Here is a 19559-nt window from a genome sequence, read left to right as displayed (position 1 = left end):
TTTAAAATATTTAATTAATAGGAAACAGCATGTTTCAAACATCGTGAACTTGTTAATTACACATTTTTAACATTAATAATATCATGAATAAAGCATAGTGATCGGGTGCTCGACAAAAGCCTTAAAATAAGCGTGTATGTGCTGTCCTTTTCGTCCAAATGGTATGAAACATTTGGCAAACAAAGACTGGGCCATGGACGAAATATGCAAGAACACGAAAACCGCTAAAACAGAGTACGACTTCATGACATGCCGATTTCACAGGTACATAGGGCCGTCTTATTACTATGTTGGGGCCCTTTTGGAAAGGGGTTGTGCACAAATCACGCGAGGTGTTTTCGGCTACTTTTTGAGCCCCCCTCCCCCTTGGTGATATTTGGTGAGGTTTTTGGCAACCCCCCTCTCCCCATTTGTGTGGAGGTTGTCCTGTTGGAGTTGGAGGTTGTATTTTTTTGTTTTTTTTTCATTCGACCTAAATTTAAGATAAATAGTATTGTATATAGAAAATCGTGCTTATTTTTCTATTTTCGTTAAATAGGCTCGCTATTTTGAAGTGCAGAGTGAAGATTTATGTTTAAAGAAACCGAGAAATAGTATCTCCCCCATCGAACCTCGCGTGATTTGTGCACAAGCCCAAAGTAAAGATTAAACTATTTTTTTTCTACTATAGATGGTCAAGCAAATCTTCTCAGTAGATAAAGGCGGCAAATTAAAAAAAAAACTATATTTTATAGGTAATCAAATATAATGTTACTGTCTGTCCTTCGGGGCCCCCCTGAGGATAGGGCCCCTGGGCACGGGCCCCGTGTGCCCTTATGGTAAAGACGGTAATGCAGGCACACATATACCCGCTTATTGAGATTGAGCAAATCCGCTCGGCCCGAGCTGTAAATAAGTGCGTGTGAGAAAAATCGTCGTGTCATGAAATCAGTTTTGTTTTGGCGACGTTAAAGTCCATGGTATTATAGGGCTATACTTCTAGCCTTATATCTAGAGATTGTAGGCCTGCCGCATTAAGAGATCGAAGTAGCAGTCGTTGTCGATGGACACGCTGATGCCGCTGTAGTAGTTCATGAACTCCTCAAGCGTTACCTGATGACAGGAAATAAAAATTGGTTAAGGATATACCTCATCCAGGCTTTTCTAATTCAGTCATATGAATTTGGTTAGAGAAGGATCATTACTAACGTTTTCACATTTTTTGTTTGACATGACAAATGACGTAGAAACCCATAAAATATTGTATGTCAAAACAAATCCCAGACTACACAGACGTCAGACACTGCATTATGAAGCGATCACAAATAACGCATATATTATAGTGTATCGCGAAGCTTAATTGGTACCAGAAGATTAACTTGTAGTGAAAGTCTAAAAAACTATGTTCAACAGGGCCAACCCAAACAGCTAAATAGGATAGCTCCGCACTTTAAAAGACCCCAAAGTACTGAAACAAATAAAGAATGAATGTGTAAACAGGCCTCAGTGTGAAGGCCGATCCATGATACGCCAGCAGGCGTATCATGGATCGCTTTATCCACATTTTTCCACGTGATAAAATAACTGTCACTTTTTAACTCGGATAGAAAGTGACGGACACCGTTTTATCATGCTGTCACGTAGTCATAAACGACCATCATATCCGTACAGCTAAACTTACCCCGCAGTCACATGTGAAGTGAACGCGAGTTGTCATATATGCTCCACTTATAGACCAACCGATTAAATGACCGCTGTACGCCTGCCGCCCGCACCTTTCCTATTTTAGGCTGTGGCGCGGAACAATCATTTCGTAACACGCCATGCGCCATAGAATATGATGACACTCCTCCCGTGTCATACGCCACACGTAAAAAACATTGATGACACGGCAGGCGTGTCATCAGCACCGAATCGGTAAGCAGTCGGTCTATAGTAGTAGTCGAACTTGAACGAGGTGAAGGCTTCCCTAAGTTCCTTGCACTTCATATCACAATGATTTAGTACCCACCTTGCCACCAACGGTGCCCTCGCTCTCAAAGTTAGCTAGGAATTTCCCAATGAGCAGTTCTTCGCTCTCTTCACCACTCTGGTACCTGAAATTAAATGAGTTATCATTAGATACCCCAATCTCCCTAATTTCCTTTATATTATTCACGCAATTCAAATTACTAGAGGATGAGTATTTTTTTTTTCTTTTTGATAATATTAAATAATAGGACAGCTAATGTATTGGTTAATGTTGAGAAACTAAAATGAATGCAAATAATTAACCGTTGCAAACCAGAGCACAGAATAAATAATAAGTAGTACTAGATACAGAAGATTCACTCTCTAACAAAACGCGTCTGTTACCATGAGGACAAATATGACCGCTAGGTGGCGACGGATCCACGCGCGGCTTATAGCTAGCCACCAAAATTGGTGTGGGACGGATGTACTTGTAGCTACTTGTTGCGATGCGACGAAATCGCGGAGTGAGCCACGCCTGGCCACAGGTCGAATAATAAGATCTGGCGCGAGATTTGTAGGTACTAAAATATAAAGCGAAAGTGAGCATGGCATCGAGGACGACCGCTGTCAACATTTACATTTGGAGAATGGTTTGGTTAAATGAGATCATATGTGTCACTTATAACAGAATCTTCTTAACCTGGTTTAACAGTAAGGGGTCATCCATTAATTACGTCACACGAATTTCTAGGTTTTTTTACCCCTCCCCCCCTCCTTGTCACACTTGGTCACATTTGGCAAACCCCTCCCCCCTAGTGTGACGTCACATTTTTTCTACAAAATCGCCAAATCGAATTAAGTAAGTACCTAAGTATTATTAATATTCAATCAAAATATTTTGGCCGATATTAATATTTTATCAAAATATTTTTGACGATATTAATATTTTATCAAAATATTTTTGACGATATTAATATTTTATCAAAATATTTTTGACGATATAAATATTAGTAATTTTATAACCCAAAACTGCTTAGGAAAGAAAATTAAACGAATAAAAACGATTATCGTTTTAAAAACTTGTTATTTATATGTACAGCGAATAAATAATTTAAATAATTTTTCGGTTACTGATGAAGTTAAAGTGACGTCACAAAGTTTGTGTCTCCCCCCTCCCCCATGTCACAATATGTCACATTTTCTTGACCCCCTCCCTCCCCCTAAATGTGTGATGTAATTAATGGATGACCCCTAAGGGGTTGTGCACATATCACACGAGGTATATTCGGCTACTTTTTGACCCTCTCCTCCCCTTGGTGATATTTGGTGAGGTTTTTGGCTACCCTCCCTCCCCCACATAACCTCACGTGTATTTTTGTGAAATTTTTCTATCCGACCTGTCAAGACCACGCGCTCCAAAATTTCGTAAAATAGGCTCGCTATTTTGAAGTGCGGAGTGAAGATTTATGCTTAACGAAACCGAGAAAAAGTATCTACTCATGTGGTAGGTATTTTTTCTTAGTAGTTTCTTAGAAAAATACACGTGAGGTCTCCTTATACCCCCCTCTCCCAACGTGATCTGTCGTGATTTTTTCGTGACCCCCCACCCTCCTATCGGACCTCGCGTGATTTATGCACAAGCCCTAAGTACCTCGGGTTTGCAGCGACCGAGTAAACGCCACGGAGATCCTCAGTGGTAATGACCCCTGCTCCATGTTTATCCAATTTCCTGAACGCCCGGTCGATTATGGCATGGCGGCCTTCAGACATCGGAGGCTGAAAAAAACGATTAAAATTATTTCACACAGAAGTTAGTTAGGTGCCTTCCACAGAGGTCACAAATATTACATTAAAATTCCTTTGCCATATAGCTACTTTGATAAGTTTTTCACCGGGGCATTTCCAATGCGATCATATCGCTCGATAATGGACAGGTAACTTCCCCTTAGTGATCCCTATAATGCTAAGGGGAAGGAATGTTCACTTTTGTACTTCGATTACTGTATATTTTTTGTAAGCCTATGTTGTGTACAATAAAGTTATTACTACACTACTATTAAACTTTGAGGCTCCAAAAACCTGCATATATTGGTCATTTAAGTGTTGCAATAAAAATCACAGATCTATTTGTCAAAAACCGACCCGCAGTTAGTTTTACCTGTTTTAACTAAGTCAGCGGTCGGAAACCTTTTAGCAGCCAAGGGCCACATATTAGTTAAGGAAGTTGACGCGGGCCGCATTTTTGTTAATCCTTTATCGTGCTAAGGGATATACAGGGTCATTTTTGGACCGTTAGCCATATTGTGGGAGGTGATTAGGTAGGCCATACTGAACAACTTTTTCTATGGGAAACTCCGAAATCATAAAAATTTTTTTGGCCGTTTCATACATTTTGGTCGGGATGTCGACGTTTTCTTTGGGAAGGCCAAAATTTTTTTTGGGGTTTCGGGGTTGGTCCCATAGAAAAAGTTGTTCAGTATGACCTACCTAATCACCTCGCACAATATGGCTAACGGTCCAAAAATGACCCTGTATATTTCCCACATACGGCACTTCAAACATGTGTTCTATTTTTGATGTGTAAGACATTCGATTGTCATTATTGAAATGTCAGCCTGGTAAAGGGTTAATATGTGCAAATATGTGTGACTTTATCAGACGTTGTTTGACAATATTACATACAAAATAGCCAAGGGGCTCGCGGGCCGCAAGTGAGAGGTTCGCGGGCCGCTTGTTGCCGACCGCTGAACTAAGTAATTACCCGTAACTCTGGAACTAGAATCGACAAAGTGGGACCTATTACTAAACTTAGACCCAATTCATTAGTTAGTATGTAAGCGCTCTTTCCGGCGAGGGTAAAAAAAACGAAACAAAAAGTAATTTTGCAAAGAACAATTTCATACATACACGAATCTGTTTGATGAATTCATCGACACTAATAGTACCGCTGTCGGTGGGGTCGAAATGCGCGAACAATTTCTCTGCATCCTGAAAAATAATGAAGAAAATAATATACAATGAACGCCACATAACATACTCGTAATATGAAAGAGATGAGTGAAAGAAGAACTGTGAAATCGAATCTGTGAGACTGTGGAATCGAACGTCATACACACAATCCCTTGTTTCATGAGACTCATGAATTAGGACCAATTATGTTAAAATTTCACCACACTAAATAAGATACAGAAAACATACATATAATTAATATTATGGTGGATTACCTCGTGGCTTATGTCCAGTCCAGTGTGTTTGATGCCCGTCAAAAACTCTTCCTTGTTAAGTTCTTTGCTTCCGTCACCATCCATTTTTCGGAATATCCTGTGAAGTTTTATTTTCTATTAATAAGTAATGTTTGAAGCTGTAATTTAATTTAGAACTAAGATTAATAAGGATTTAAGATGATTAGACGCATCTGCTGTTGCTGTAGTCCAGCGGTCGGCAACCAGCGGCCCGCGGGCCGCATGCGGCCCGCCAACCTCTCGCTTGTAGCCCGCGAGCATCCTTGGCTATTTTGTATGTAATACCAGGTAATATTGACGAACGACAATGTCTGCTAAAGTCAAAAATATTATTTCTTCAAATGGGGTTGCTCACATTAATCCCTCGTGTCTTAGCAATAGACGTCAAAAAGTCCCAGAGGTTTTGTGTGAAGTCGCGTCCGTGGGACTCTGAGGAAACTTTTCTGCCGACGTGATGTCGCATCTATCCGTGGGATTCGAGGGGTTATGACCCAAGTCTACATTAAAGGTTTTACAACTGGGTATGGAGAGCTGAACTTTGAATGTTAAGAGGATCGGATTACACCACGCTGCCATCAAAAAGTTTTGCTGAATGTGTCGAAAATATGCTAGGTTTAAAAACGGCTAGGCTAATTATGTGGACGTAAGATGGATTAGCAAGCTGAAGTGGCAATGGGCAGGCCACATTGCACGCAGAGAAGATGGCCGATGGGGTCGACAAGTGCTCGAGTGGAGACCACGGACTAGCAAGCGCAGCGTAGGACGTCCACCCACAAGATGGACAGACCACCTTGTTAAGGTCGCCGGAAGACGCTGGATGCGGGTCGCTTCCAACCGGCACGTATGGAGGTCCAAGGGGGAGGCCTATGTTCAGCAGTGTACGTCTTATGGCTGAGATGATGATGATAAAGATGGATTTTCTAGGTACTCCAGGAGTCCGCAGGTGACGTAAATGGAGCAGGTTTCGGTGGAGATTGCGGGACGACTAAGATGCCTCCCGTTTGGATTGAATTTGTCTCACCCAACCCGTTGCACGTCCCGCTCGAGCGTCCACTCAGTTGGATTGTTTAGCTACCACGTTGACTACGACGTAGAAAGAGCAGACTCCGATGGAAACTGCGGGACGACTCGGATGCCTTGAATTTGAATTGAATTGGTCCAAACACTGGACCAGTTCAACACAAGCATCCACTCAGTATGCACAGACTTCACTAAAGTTACTTAGTTGATGTACTCGCCTGCCCAGTTCCATAATTCCGGACGCGCCGCGTGTGAAGCACAGTAGACGCAGTCGCTCCAGGGGATCGGTGATCGTGCTAAGCGCTCGTGCGCTCTTCTGCATCAACTCTTCCTCGACGCGGAATGGTGACGATTGCGGACGATGCCATGCTACTGTGGAACCAAAGCAACATGACAATAGAGTTAAATAAAAAGGAAAATTATGCAGCCATATTAAAACATGTCTGAGTATTTTAATTATGTACTCCTGCATGCTTCCATGGCTAGTAGACATGGCTGTCAAAAAGCTTCAAACTAAATTATTACATTACAAAAAGCCATGGTATGCAGCATCATGATTCCTGAAAAAAAAAATAGAAAGTTTGTGTTACAAATAAATTGAAATTCATATGGGCAGGTTATGTGGCACGGCATGTCTTGAAGATGGCAGGTGGACACCAGAGATCACAAAATGAACTGCCCTATCCCCCGAGGCAATGGCGTAGCGTCTGCGTAGCGTGAACTAATCTAGCCATGGCGAAGTCGCATTTCTGAGGCCCTTTTCTTTCACTGTATCCGAAGGGGTCTCGCGCGAGGTGTTGGGGTGTGAGGCATGAGGCATGGGGATGGTCGACAGCTCAGTTTGCTCACACCTTGCTATGCCACTGTCCCTGGTGCAGCTTTTTGTTTTTGTGCTAATTAATAGTACTCAACCTACATGATGTCACATGATATTATGTGTTTCCTCAGAGCAAAATGCCATACCTGACTAAACATCTCACAACTACCAGAGGTACCTAGTCAGTGGCGGATTTGCCCTAAGGCACAGTAGGCCGGGGCCTAGGGCGGCAAGATATTTAGGGGCGACAAATTGTGACAAAAAATTCGCTGGTGGTAACAAAAAATAACTCAAAATGTAGTCAATATTCTTCTTCTTCGTCGTAACCTCATGACTGAGGGTCGTGACCGCCATAAGTTGCGTTTTCTTGGATTGTTCTCCAACCTGGCCGATCTTCTGCCTTCCGCATAGAGCCCTGGAACTTGACGCGTGTGACTGCCTCAATGGCATCAAACCGGCGTGTGGGTATTCTGCCTCTGCCTCTTCTGCCCTCAACCTGGCCACCGATCATCAACTTCTCTAGACTGTCGGGTTCCCGCCGGGCCAAGTGCCCATCAAAGAAGCCGAGGATTCTCCTGAGACAGATAGTAGATAGACGGGTTTTTATGTTGAGCTCGTTCAGAAAGTCAATATTATGGGCGCCTTGAAAGGGGCGGCTACAGGGCCTGGGGCCTAGGGTGGCAAAGACTGCAAATCCGCCACTGTACCTAGTTACTATGTGGTTAGTTAATAACTGCATACAATTAAATAGATTTTGTTATAAATGGCTTTCTTAATAATGGCTTCCCTTTATCTTGCATAATATCGATTGTCCGAAATACACTTCGCATAGCAGGTTTCGCAGAAACATTTTTAACCGAATGATACTTTTGCATAATTGTATAATTAGCATAACTGTCATGTCGCATAACATTCATTTGGCAGAATTTTGAATAGTATTCTGCTATTCAAAATTCTGCCAAATGAATGTTATGCGACATGACAGTTATGCTAATTATACAATTATGCAAAAGTACTACTATCGTCGATTTTACATACGCAGAATTGTATGTAGCATAAATTACATTCCACCGAATTTCTTATGGCATATTGCTCATATTGTAGACTTGAATTTCGCAGAATGTTATGCAGCAGAATAAAAGTTCTGCCGAAATTGTTACCGCATAATACTCATGTCGCTGACTGAACCTACACAAAAGGAATTGCTGCCAGAACTACAGGTTAAGTTAGGTTAGAACTGCGACCCCTACATAAAAGGAATTGCTGCCAGAACTATAGGTTAGGTTAGGTTACAATTGCGACCCCTACACAAAAGAAATTGTTGCCAGAACTGTAGGTTAGGTTAGGTTAGAACTGCGACCCCTACTCAAAAGAGGGTGCGTAACGGTCCATATAACAACTTTTGATATATTTTTAGTCGATATAACGATTGAGGGACATAATGCACTTTTGCTATAACAATACATGGTATATTCTTAAAGAGTCTAACTATCGTCAAGTATAATGAACTTGTAATATAACAACTTCTAATCTAACATTAACAGCGTATATAATTAAGTTCGATATAACGCTCAGTTGGCATAATGTAGTACTGGTATAATTTGTAATATTTACTACTATTATAACAACCTACGTATTCGAACTTAAGGCAGGTCTCAGTTAGGTACGACGACGAGCGAAGCGAGGAGGAGTGTTAGGTAGAACTGCGACCCTACAACGCGCGAGCCGAGCGAGCGAAGCGAGCGTGCCGCGGTAGCGGCCGGCGAAGCGCCAGAACCGACTTTTTTTATTATAACCTCAACTTATTATTATACATTTGAATACATTATACCATAAATACTTATAACAAATATTCATTATATCCAGTAAACGTTATATCGAATAGCTTTTATATCGATTAAACATTATATCCCATGAAAATAGTTATTTTGTTGTTATATCAAAAGTTCATTATACCGCTTAAGTGATTATACACCATGAAATGATATCAAAAGTTGTTATATATTTTGAAAATATATCAAAAATTGTTATACGGATCATTACACACCCCTCAAAAGAAACTGCTTCCAGAACTGTAGGTTAGGTTAGGTTAGAACTGCGACCCCTACTCAAAAGAAACTGCTTCCAGAACTGTAGGTTAGGTTAGGTTAGAACTGCGACCCCTACTCAAAAGAAACTGCTTCCAGAACTGTAGGTTAGGTTAGGTTAGAACTGCGACCCCTACTCAAAAGAAACTGCTTCCAGAAGTGTAGGTTAGGTTAGGTTAGAACTGCGACCCCTACTCAAAAGAAACTGCTTCCAGAACTGTAGGTTAGGTTAGGTTAGAACTGCGACCCCTACTCAAAAGAAACTGCTTCCAGAATTGTAGGTTAGGTTAGGTTAGAACTGCGACCCCTACTCAAAAGAAACTGCTTTCAGAAGTGTAGGTTAGGTTAGGTTAGAACTGCGACCCCTACTCAAAAGAAACTGCTTCCAGAAGTGTAGGTTAGGTTAGGTTAGAACTGCGACCCCTACTCAAAAGAAACTGCTTCCAGAACTGTAGGTTAGGTTAGGTTAGAACTGCGACCCCTGCTCAATAGGTACTGTTGGAGTAGGTATTCATTGGTGTAGTAGGGTAGGGTAGAGAAACTAACTATCCATCAAAATATTATTCTCATCAACAGTATGCCAATGAATTATTCTGCCTAAGGAAATTGTGCGAAAAGACAGTATGCCAAGTACATATTATGCGACGCAATTTTCGGCAAAACAATTATTCGATTATAGTATTATTCTTCAAATTGAGATTATGCCATTGCATTATTCTGCTTTACAAAATTGTGCGAAACAACAGTATGCCATGAAACTTATGCAAAAAGTAATTCTGCGAAATGATGATTCTGCCAAGGGTTGCTATGCGAAAGTAAAATATGACAATAAATTTTATGCAACATATTAGTAATCCCTTAATAATAATATAAATAGGCCCGCAGGGCAGCTTGTGGCGAGCTGTTGGGGAGTAACGACCCCACGGACCCGAGTGCTCCCGAGAGTCGGTCAGGGTCTCCGTCTCCGGCGTGTCTTCGTCGGTCGGAGTGGACCCCAAGGGGACCCGTAGGACTCTCAGCTCTGGCTTGCCTTCGTTGGCCGCCCAGAGAGGAGTCGCTAGAGCTATATGCTTCAGGGGTGGAAGTGTTAAAGGGCATAACGCCGCGAGTAACTTCGGAGAAAGCGCAGCACCACCTCTCGACACCCCTGAGCCGCTCACGCCGGTGTTGCGCCTGGCCGTCTTTACGATGGCGCATCTGCCGGCCTAGCCAAGGTTACAATCGCTATCGCTTCGACAACGAAAAGCTTTACGTCTCTCTATCACTCTTCCATATAAGTGCGACTGTGACAGTTGCGTTTCGATCGCTACGGAGCGTAAGCGATTGGCATCTTGGCTACGCGGCCAGGTGCCCATCTAACGAGTGGCGAGTCACCGCCTGCCTCGATAACACTGTATAACACAATGTTATGGCAGGTGTCCGAAACTTAGCAATAGCCCAGACTTATTTTCCACCCAAATTTAAAGCATAGACCAGGACTCTTTCCATTTTTCTATAATAGCTCCCAATGCCTGCTGAAACCGGTTTACGGGTATTTATTTATGCACCCGTGAATGGGTTCCAGCAGGCGTTCTACATGACATCAAAGCTCTCCAAACGGCCTCTATGTGTTGGATCTATATCCCCACGCACGCCTTATAAATGACCGGGCTTAAAAACCCGAGAGTTTGTAACGGAGATATAAATAGTAGATCAATGAAAATAAAAGTAACAAGAAGTAATATGTAAACAATTTCCTCTTGCCGCATTCATGTATAACTAATCATAGATGTATAATGAATATGTGACGTTCCACGAACAAAGGTACCTTATGGCGGCCGGCGCTTACGTCGCTTAGCGCCGCAATAATATTGGAGTGGAGTTAATAATAGCGTAAGTGCCAACCGTCATAAGGTACCTTTACCCGTGGCACGTCACATATAATATTGACGCATAATCTACGCCATCTACAGGATTGATTAAACATAATCTTATGAAGCGATAATAAACTACCGCCTACAGTTGCCTCCAGAAACTCGCGAACTAAATTGACATCAGTTTGACAAATAAAATGATACCAGGAATAGCAAAGAAAATATAGTCAGGGGTATATGTCGATAAAATGATATCGATAAAAAGATGCACTTACTACCCATGTGATAATTAATTATAAAGGGGTCACAAACGATTTCGACTTGTATGAATGGGACGAGAAAAGTGGTTCATCATCATCATCATCTCAGCCATAAGACGTCCACTGCTGAACATAGGCCTCCCCCTAGAAAAGTGGTTGATTCGATTGTAAGATTGTGACGTTACCAATCAAATCAGGAGGTGCGGATGTGAAACTGACAATTTTCAATGTTAAGACGAAACAGGAGCTGATTTTACGTAAATATACACATCTCGCTAACGGAAGCGGCTCCTATAACTAGTGCGATAAGGACAAGGCGAAAAATCCTTATAATATAATCCTTAAAAATCTCAAAAATCGAGGTTTTGTACTCGACTGTTTCCTCCTCCAAAACTTAACCAATCGTAACCAAATTTGGAAATCTAAATGATTATGAAATTATCTGTGCCGGACCGTGTTGCTTTTTTGGCCAGTTGATATCCGTTTTGAATACTACGTCTCTCATTGCGGCATAGTCAAAGAGGCCATTTTGGCCATTTTTGAAAGGCTCTAGCGCCTTAAAAAACAAAAATATCAAAAAAAAGCAAAACGGTCCGACAAATCATTGCTCTAGCATCAAAACCCACGGAGGAAACAGTCGAGTACGTTTGTATCAAGATATGACCACTCCTGTTGGCTCTTAATATGCAGGTTTGGGGGCAAGTTGTTTATATCAAGAGCTCGCGGTTGTCGCCATAAATCTAAAATTGGTGATTTAATTTTATACAATGTGACCGGTAGATGAGATTGATCGATAATTAAAGTTAGACCAAGAAAAGTCTGCAGCGATTTTGATAGCCCACGCAGTGCAACTGTTATTTAATACGTCATAATTGCATAGAATTTTGACGTTTAAAATAATACTTACACTGCGTGGGCTATTAAAATTGCTGCAGACTTTTGGTCTAACTGTATTTAAATTCTGACCTAATCTTATTTTCCCTTCTGGGTCGGCCTTATTTGTATTTTGAGCCAAAATCACTGTTTCTATGTTATCACCTACAACTTGTTACTCTAGCTGTAAGTTTTCCTAACAAATAAAATAAAATAAATATAGTAAAATATTTATTTAGTTACCTACAATATGTTTATCCAATATTCCTGTATTTATTACTATAAAATTGCACAATTTTCGAAATACCAAGTAACATTTGTAAAATAATTTAAATTACTTAGAGATACATTTTAACTGACCGCGCAACAGTAGCGCCGCTAGCGGTCAATTCTCGCGATATTCTCTAATTCAAACTTTTTTGAAAATATCGATATGAACAGCACTGGCCAAACTGTGGTATCATTTGTGCACATTGACCTGTCAATTTAGTTCGCGAGTTTCTGGAGGCAACCTTACTTCGGTAGCCAGGGTAACAAAACATGGTTTAATCGATATCCACCCAAACGGCCTACAAGTTCAGTTACTGCGGCGTAAAAATCGATTATACTAACTCAACAATAACCGTAGAATAATATCACTACCGTAACGGAAATTGAACAGAATTAGCTGCATGCAAATAAGCCCATAATGTTATAAAAACATTTAATTAAACTGCAAAAAAACAAATATTGCAATCGTTTTATAATTTATAACCTACAATACCAAGAGCTAAATGAACTTACTGTTTGAATCAGTCTTTAATTTACCGGCATACATATTTCACAATCTGTCGTTTTTAAGATACCACAAAGATAACGGTATCTAATACCAAAACATAAACATTTTCTTCTAAAACTTGGCGGGCAGTACGTCTCGTAGGCAGCGATGCTTTTAACCGACTGACAGCTGACACTGACAGTGACAGACATGACACTGACAGTAGACGGAAATCAGATGGAAATCAGACAAACTTTTCAAACTCTAACGGCGTACCAGACTACCGGACCGCGATCTTGGTCCGATCAGAATATCTCTTTCTCGCTGTCACTAATAGCTGCTTCGTTAACGGACGTACGGCGGACTGACTTCCATATGATCTGACAGGCCTCGGGCTCGGACTGATTAAGGTAGCAGTCCAGTACGCTCGTCTGTTCTTGCTTTTATAAGTGTGTAAAGCCCTTGAGGCCCGGGGAAGGACATAGGGCAAACATAGGGTAGGTATTTTAAACTGATATAAATGTCATATACTAAGAAAAAGTGACCAAGGCCTCCAGTGCCCCAGGCTGGAATCGAACCAGCGTCCTCTGCTATCGCGGCAGGTGCCTGTGCCATTCGGCCACCGGGCCACAGCGGCATAGGTCGAATTTTTCCTAGTATATGCACTTCTTACTGAAGGCTTATGGCGCCCCCTGGTCATCCCTAAGCTAGAAAAGTATGGTTCGGATCCTCTAACTGGATCATGTCAAAAAATATTATAAATATGTTCTGAAAATAATTTAATTTGTTCTAATAGTATAGGGTAGGTTTCATCAATCATCATCATTCATCAATATGAATCATCATCATTATTCTACGCAGACGAAGGCGTTAGCGAAAGCTAGTCTATTATAAATAAAATAAATGTAAAATAGGTAAGTATTTAATTTCATATAACTTCCATTAATAATTTGATATGAATAACGCATAGTGACTGAGTGCTTGACATCTCGAGGATGACGTCGACAAAAGCCTTAAAAAATACGCGCGTGTGCTGTCCCGCTTGTCCAAATGCTAACAAACAAGGACTTCTGGCCATGGATGAATAATGCAACGACTGCAAGGACCACGTCGCGGACCACGGAGTTGTGACTTCATGACATGCCGTGATCACAATAGCACACACATCCTCACTTATTGTGACAGCCAATGACCGCCTAACCCGAGTTGAAATGTGGGCGTGCGAGAGTAAATACGAAAATAACTGGCGTGTCATGAATTAATCACAGTCTTGTCTCAGCGATGTTAGGTGCATGCATCTGGCCTGATCTTTAGAGCTTGTAGGCCTGCCGCATCATAAGATCAAAGTAGCAGTCGTCCTCCATGGACACGCTGATGCCGCTGTAGTAGTTCATGAACTCCTCAAGCGTTACCTGATAACATGAAAATACTCGTATAAATTTGTGATATCATCCAGGCTTTTTTACTTCCTTCATTTGGATTTAGTTAGAGAAGGATCATTGCAACTTTTTCACATAACATTTCGCTTGACAAGGTAAAAATTAAATTAGGTAAGGTAAAAAATCCAAAATAAATTAAAGAAAGCGGCACTCGGGTGCGGGCCTTCACGAAGGTCTTCTCAACAATAAACAAACACCCCCAAAGGAATAGTATGGGTGCTGACATCCTTTCTAGCGGAGCGGAAATGTGTAGTTGTGGAATAAGTCATACCTAAGTATCTCTCTGGAAACTTGGAAAGGACAATGAAAGCAGGTGGACCCCGCTGGCCGTGACCGGTATTTTGTGCCAAGTACTAGGACTCGGAAGCACCTATTACCATCGCCCATACTGTTAAGTAGGTACTTCGGTGGACCTTATGCCTTTTGTAATAAGGTCCACCGATGTACAGTTGAGAGTCTTGTTGGATAAATGATGTCAAATGAAAACATTATTATGCACTCGACTTTTTATATCACAATGTTTTTGAACCCACCTTGCCATCAACGGTGCCCTCGCTCTCAAAGTTAGCTAGGAATTTTCCAATGAGCAGTTCTTCGGTCTCTTCACCGCTCTTGTACCTAAAAATAAACGTGTTATCATATCATTAGATGCAAGTTAAATGCCCATTCTGTCTCTTACAATTTACTCTTTATTCCCGATTATTAAATTACTTAAAGATGCACTTCGAAGAAGATTTTTAGGGTCACTCGAAGGCAGGTTTTATTTAGTACAAGATTGAATATGATACTTATGGATATTGGTTACTCTTATAGAATTGTGATGAATATTTTATAGGTACCTACATTAAATTCGGTTAATTCTCCTTGTTAAGTAATCTTACTCTGACCAAATAGGTATATGATCATTGATCATTGTCGATATTATACTTACTTTACTCTTTGATTGTCAAGATGGCGCTGTTATTCTAATGTTATGATAATACTATTACTTATTCTGTGCTAATGTATAGGGTGACAGTTCAGTATACTAGTATGAAAAAATTTGCTCCAGTGAAATTACGCAACATGGCGCGTGAATCGCGTGATCATATGTATATTCGGTCAGGCTTTACCTACCTACCTTGGGTTTGCAGCGCACGAGTAAACGCCACGGAGATCTTCTGTGGCAATGACCCCATCTCCAGTTTTATCCAATTTCCTGAACGCGCGATCGACTATAGCACGGCGGCCCTCATTCATCGGAGGCTGAAAAAATACGGAATAAATGAAAAGATACGGATCATCATTATTTCACACAGAAATCAGCTAGGTGCCTCCAACAAAGGTCACAATAGGTAGGTAGTCACAATTAAAGTTCCTTGCCAAATTGCCACATTGATACTTAAGTTTGCTCATATTGGAATTAATTAGTCCTAAAGCGCACTTAACGGATTACTCTTTATCTAGTGTAAGCGCTCTTTACAGCGAGGGTGAAAATTATTAAGCGTTTTTTTACCTTGTCAATATTCTTTCAAATAACAAATTCATACATACACGAATCTCTTTGATAAATTCATCGATACTGATGGAACCGCTGTTGGTTGTGTCGAACTGAGCGAACAATTTCTCTGCGTCCTAGAAAATAATGTAAACAAAACACAATCAGTGCCAAATAAAATAACATAGTAATACTTAGATTACTTCGTTATAATATAAAGAGATGAGCCAAAGAAGAACAGTCTATAATAAACGAAAACCGTGGACAAAATCCGCTTTTTGGGCATTTCTATTTAGCTGTTTTTATGTTTTAGCATTAGAAATTTTTATATTATTTCTACTCAGAATCAAGAGTTTTTTTTCCATTATTACTGAGAAAAAAAGTGTCCCCGCAATTTTTGGTCCGTTTGGTTACGGTTTTATATACAACCTTCTATGACCGTAACACAACGGACATTCAAAATTGTATGAAATTTAGGGGACACATTTTTTCTCGTATTAGGATCGAAAGAGCTCGTGATTCTGAGTGGAAAAAATATTAAATATCCAAAATCTAAAATGCAAGTTGGGGGTACAATTTCAAATAGAAATGCCCTTTTACGAGACTCATGAAATAGGAGCAATATTAAAAACTTCACTGCACTAAACCAAGTATATTATATTTGTAATTTACATTAGCTTCTATATTTACATAAAGGTGACTACCTCGTGGCTTATGTCCAGTCCAGTTTCTTCGATGCCCGCGAAGAACTCTTCTTTGTTAAGTTGTTTGCTTCCATCTTTATCCATTCTGCGAAAAATCCTGTAATTTTTTTAAAAATATTAATAATGTTAGAAACTATATTTTAATTTAGAACTAATGAATAATTATAAGCATTTGATGTTGCTGTAGGTAGTCGGTATGTTACCTAGTTTAAATCATCGCAAATTGATTCCAACAGGGTTCCTCACATAAGTCCCAAGGCCAAATTGGAGGTTTACATTTGGTTATGGAGAGCAGAATTTTAAGAGGAGTTAATCAGAACACAATGAAGTTACATTTTTGCTAACGATTTGAGAAAATATTATGCTAGGATTAAATAAAAACGGCTGGACTAATTTCGTGCTTGCACGTATCTGGTAAGTTGGATTGTTGGCTACGACGTAGAAAGAGCAGACTCCGATGGAGATTTCTGGACGACTCGGGTTCCGTCAGTTTGAATTGAATTGGTCCCTCATGGACGTTGTCACACTGGACTTGACTGGACGTCCCAAGCATCCACTCAGTTTGCACAGGCTACACAAAATGTACTTATTTGATGAACTTGCCTGGCCAGTTCCATAATTCCGGATGCGCCGCGTGTGAGGCAAAGTAGACGCAGTCTCTCCAGAGGGTCGGTAGTTGAGCTGAGCGCTCGCGCGCTCTTCTGGATCAATTCCTCTTCGACGCGAAACGGTGACGATTGCGGACGATGCCATGCTACTGTGGATCCAAAGAATTACGTTGAAATCCTGAATGTGATATTATCTCTTTTTCTGTTTTCTAATATTACGATTTTCTAAGAAGTTTCAAGTCTCGCACTCAAGAAATTTTTCAACCCTTTGGGGAATTAATTATTATAAGAAGCTAAAACTTGTTTTCCTTATTTTTTAATATTGTATTTATGTACCTACGATCTACGTAAAAAAACCTTAATCTAAGAGAAAATTGTTCCTCCTTTGACCCTCTTTGGACATGCATTTTGAAAGTAGTTTCGTAGTTTCTTACTAAGTGTCAAACTATTTGCGCTCGGTAAGTAGGTATAAACTTTCAAACCCTTTTTAAACCTGTTATCATATAACTTTTCTTGTAAGTACCTATTCAAATCATTAAGTATGCTATTATAGGAAGTTTCAAACTATTAGTACTCGATACACACTTGCAACCGCTTTTAAACACAATAAGGGGATGATTTTTCAAAATAATAAACAGCCGCCTAGTGACCTACTCTGGCACCCGAGTTAACCTAGAAAGTCTAGACATGAGTTAATCGATATCCACCCAAACGGCGTAGAAGTTCAGTTGCTGCGGTGTAAAAGTAGAATATACACCTAGTAATTATATCATATACGTCGATAAACGTAGTTTAACATCACTACCGGAACATTCATGCATACACACGGTATTGAATGGACATAGTTTTATGAAGTGACTAATCTGTTGCCCGCGACTTGGTACGCGTGGATTTGTATGTTGGTTTTTATATATTCTGCATGAGAATAGAACAATGTGCTACAAAATATAGCGATAGTGTTCTTAATAATTTTAAAACGCAACTTACTCTGTAACAACCTACGAAGTTTCAAGCCCCCTATAGCAAAAAAATAAATAGTTCTCGATACATATTATTATAATCCTTCTATCCTCCTATATGTATAAATAAGAATTTTCCAAACCGCTGAAATGATTTTTTCTGTTTTCCCATATTGCTTTTTTTCGAAGTCTAAAGTAGGTATCTTCGTTTAAAAAATATTTTTAGAAGAATGGCTTCTATTCTAACTCCCATCAGTAGTAGCGATCGGTAACAATGGTTTCAATTTCAACTTTGTGGCTTTTGTACTTTCGGCTCTGCGTTGATGAGTCAGTCAGGACATTACTTACGCATTACTTTGGTAGCCGAGTTAACCTAGTAACATGACCTAATCGATATCCATATCCAGCCGCCGAACTGCGTAGAATTTCAATTGCTGCGACGTAAGTGTAATATTAACAATAAACGTAATTTACTACTACAACCGGAATAATGACGCAAATCTACGGGATTTAATAAACATAATCAACCGAGCGTTAGCCAAGGTCTCTGTTTCAGCTTAGGCAAAACGCTTTCTTATGTCCGGATTGTCACCCTTCCGCAGATCGCATATCTTAACAATTCTCGTGAAATTTTGTGAGTAAGTTCAGTTAAGTAGATAGAATTTATCAGTCGTTTTGTTTTTTGGAAAATATTCAAAATGGCGGGAATTAGCAAAAAGTAGACCAGGTACTTAAGCACCAGTATGGCACTTAAGACTATTTTGAGTGTGCTGTGATATCCACCCAACGAAGCTCGAATTAGGGTTTTTATTACATTTTTTTAACTTAATTCGTGGTGTACCTACAGCTCACAAAACTACTAGTTTTATGAAATGATAATAAAGTGCCGCCCACTGCCGGCTGCGATACCTATCCCGAACGGCGTAGAAGTTAAATTATTTCGGCGTAAAAGTTGATCAATAATAAATGTATGTATGTACATAGCTTAACATTACTAGTAACGCAAATTAAATAGAATTACCTGCACGCAACAATAATGTTATAAACCATTAAATTTTTATTAAACTGCACAAAAATGTTGCAATAATTTTATAACTATTACAAAACCAAGAGCATAAATGTAGGTACTTACTGTTTGAATCCGTCTTGAGTTTGCCTTCGTACGTCATGTTTATATATATGATACCACTTAGATAACTGTCTCTAATATAAAAACGTAAACATTTTCTTATTTAAGCGTTTATGTTTGTAATAACCGGTCGCCGGACCGGCCCGGACCGGCCGCCGGGGTCGGGCGGACGGGCCCCGTGTCATTTCCGATGGCCGGGCAAATTTTTCCATTTCACGAAATATTAGAATATCGTTAACAATATTTTGAAGTGAAATAAAAATACTGTCTTGAATTGCCAAAAATATTAAATGATTGATATCTTTACACTCAAACCTAGAAATGACGATTTTGGAAGTAGATTTATTTTAATTTTGAATTATATTGGTAACGGTGTCCTGATATTACGTGGAACGGAAAACT

General features: G+C 40.1%; 2 protein-coding genes across 3 annotated transcripts; both read right to left on the bottom strand.

Moving 5' to 3' along the window:
- On the bottom strand, positions 1-19220 carry LOC134665910 (calcyphosin-like protein). Of its 2 annotated transcripts, none has more exons than XM_063522964.1 (7): positions 19161-19220; positions 6413-6566; positions 5157-5253; positions 4840-4920; positions 3584-3708; positions 1991-2075; positions 1-1092 (listed from the first exon to the last, which is right to left on the bottom strand). In XM_063522964.1, exons 1-7 carry the CDS (start codon positions 19195-19197, stop codon positions 991-993), a joined length of 681 nt encoding a protein of 226 aa, XP_063379034.1. In that variant the 5' UTR covers positions 19198-19220; the 3' UTR covers positions 1-990. The 2 variants fall into 2 exon arrangements, with proteins under 2 accessions (XP_063379034.1, XP_063379036.1); XM_063522966.1 differs by lacking the exon at positions 19161-19220 and adding an exon at positions 12868-13012.
- LOC134665914 (calcyphosin-like protein) lies at positions 13748-16576 on the bottom strand. Its single transcript, XM_063522971.1, has 5 exons — positions 16462-16576; positions 15814-15894; positions 15401-15525; positions 14814-14898; positions 13748-14253 (listed from the first exon to the last, which is right to left on the bottom strand). Exons 1-5 carry the CDS (start codon positions 16543-16545, stop codon positions 14152-14154), a joined length of 477 nt encoding a protein of 158 aa, XP_063379041.1. The 5' UTR covers positions 16546-16576; the 3' UTR covers positions 13748-14151.
- Positions 19221-19559: the final 339 nt, after the last annotated feature.

The sequence above is a fragment of the Cydia fagiglandana genome, chromosome 7, assembly GCF_963556715.1.
Source record: "Cydia fagiglandana chromosome 7, ilCydFagi1.1, whole genome shotgun sequence".
NCBI classification, from domain to species: domain Eukaryota; kingdom Metazoa; phylum Arthropoda; class Insecta; order Lepidoptera; family Tortricidae; genus Cydia; species Cydia fagiglandana.
The sequence above is the reverse complement of the archived record's forward strand: the minus strand, read 5'-3'. Positions and strand labels throughout refer to the sequence as shown.

What these genes read in the sequence shown, in the direction of transcription:
- LOC134665914 (XM_063522971.1), bottom strand. Translation starts at nt 16,545, where the DNA reads ATGGATAAAGATGGAAGCAAACAACTTAACAAAGAAGAGTTCTTCGCG. An exon ending in GACTGGACATAAGCCACGAG is followed by an intron (nt 15,895 to 16,461) that starts GTAGTCACCTTT and finishes ATTATTTTCTAG; the next exon opens with GACGCAGAGAAATTGTTCGC. An exon ending in AATTTATCAAAGAGATTCGT is followed by an intron (nt 15,526 to 15,813) that starts GTATGTATGAAT and finishes GTATTTTTTCAG; the next exon opens with CCTCCGATGAATGAGGGCCG.
- LOC134665910 (XM_063522964.1), bottom strand. Translation starts at nt 19,197, where the DNA reads ATGACGTACGAAGGCAAACTCAAGACGGATTCAAACA. An exon ending in GGAATTATGGAACTGGGCAG is followed by an intron (nt 5,254 to 6,412) that starts GCGAGTACATCA and finishes AAAACTTCACAG; the next exon opens with GATATTCCGAAAAATGGATG. An exon ending in AATTCATCAAACAGATTCGT is followed by an intron (nt 3,709 to 4,839) that starts GTATGTATGAAA and finishes CGTTTTTTTCAG; the next exon opens with CCTCCGATGTCTGAAGGCCG.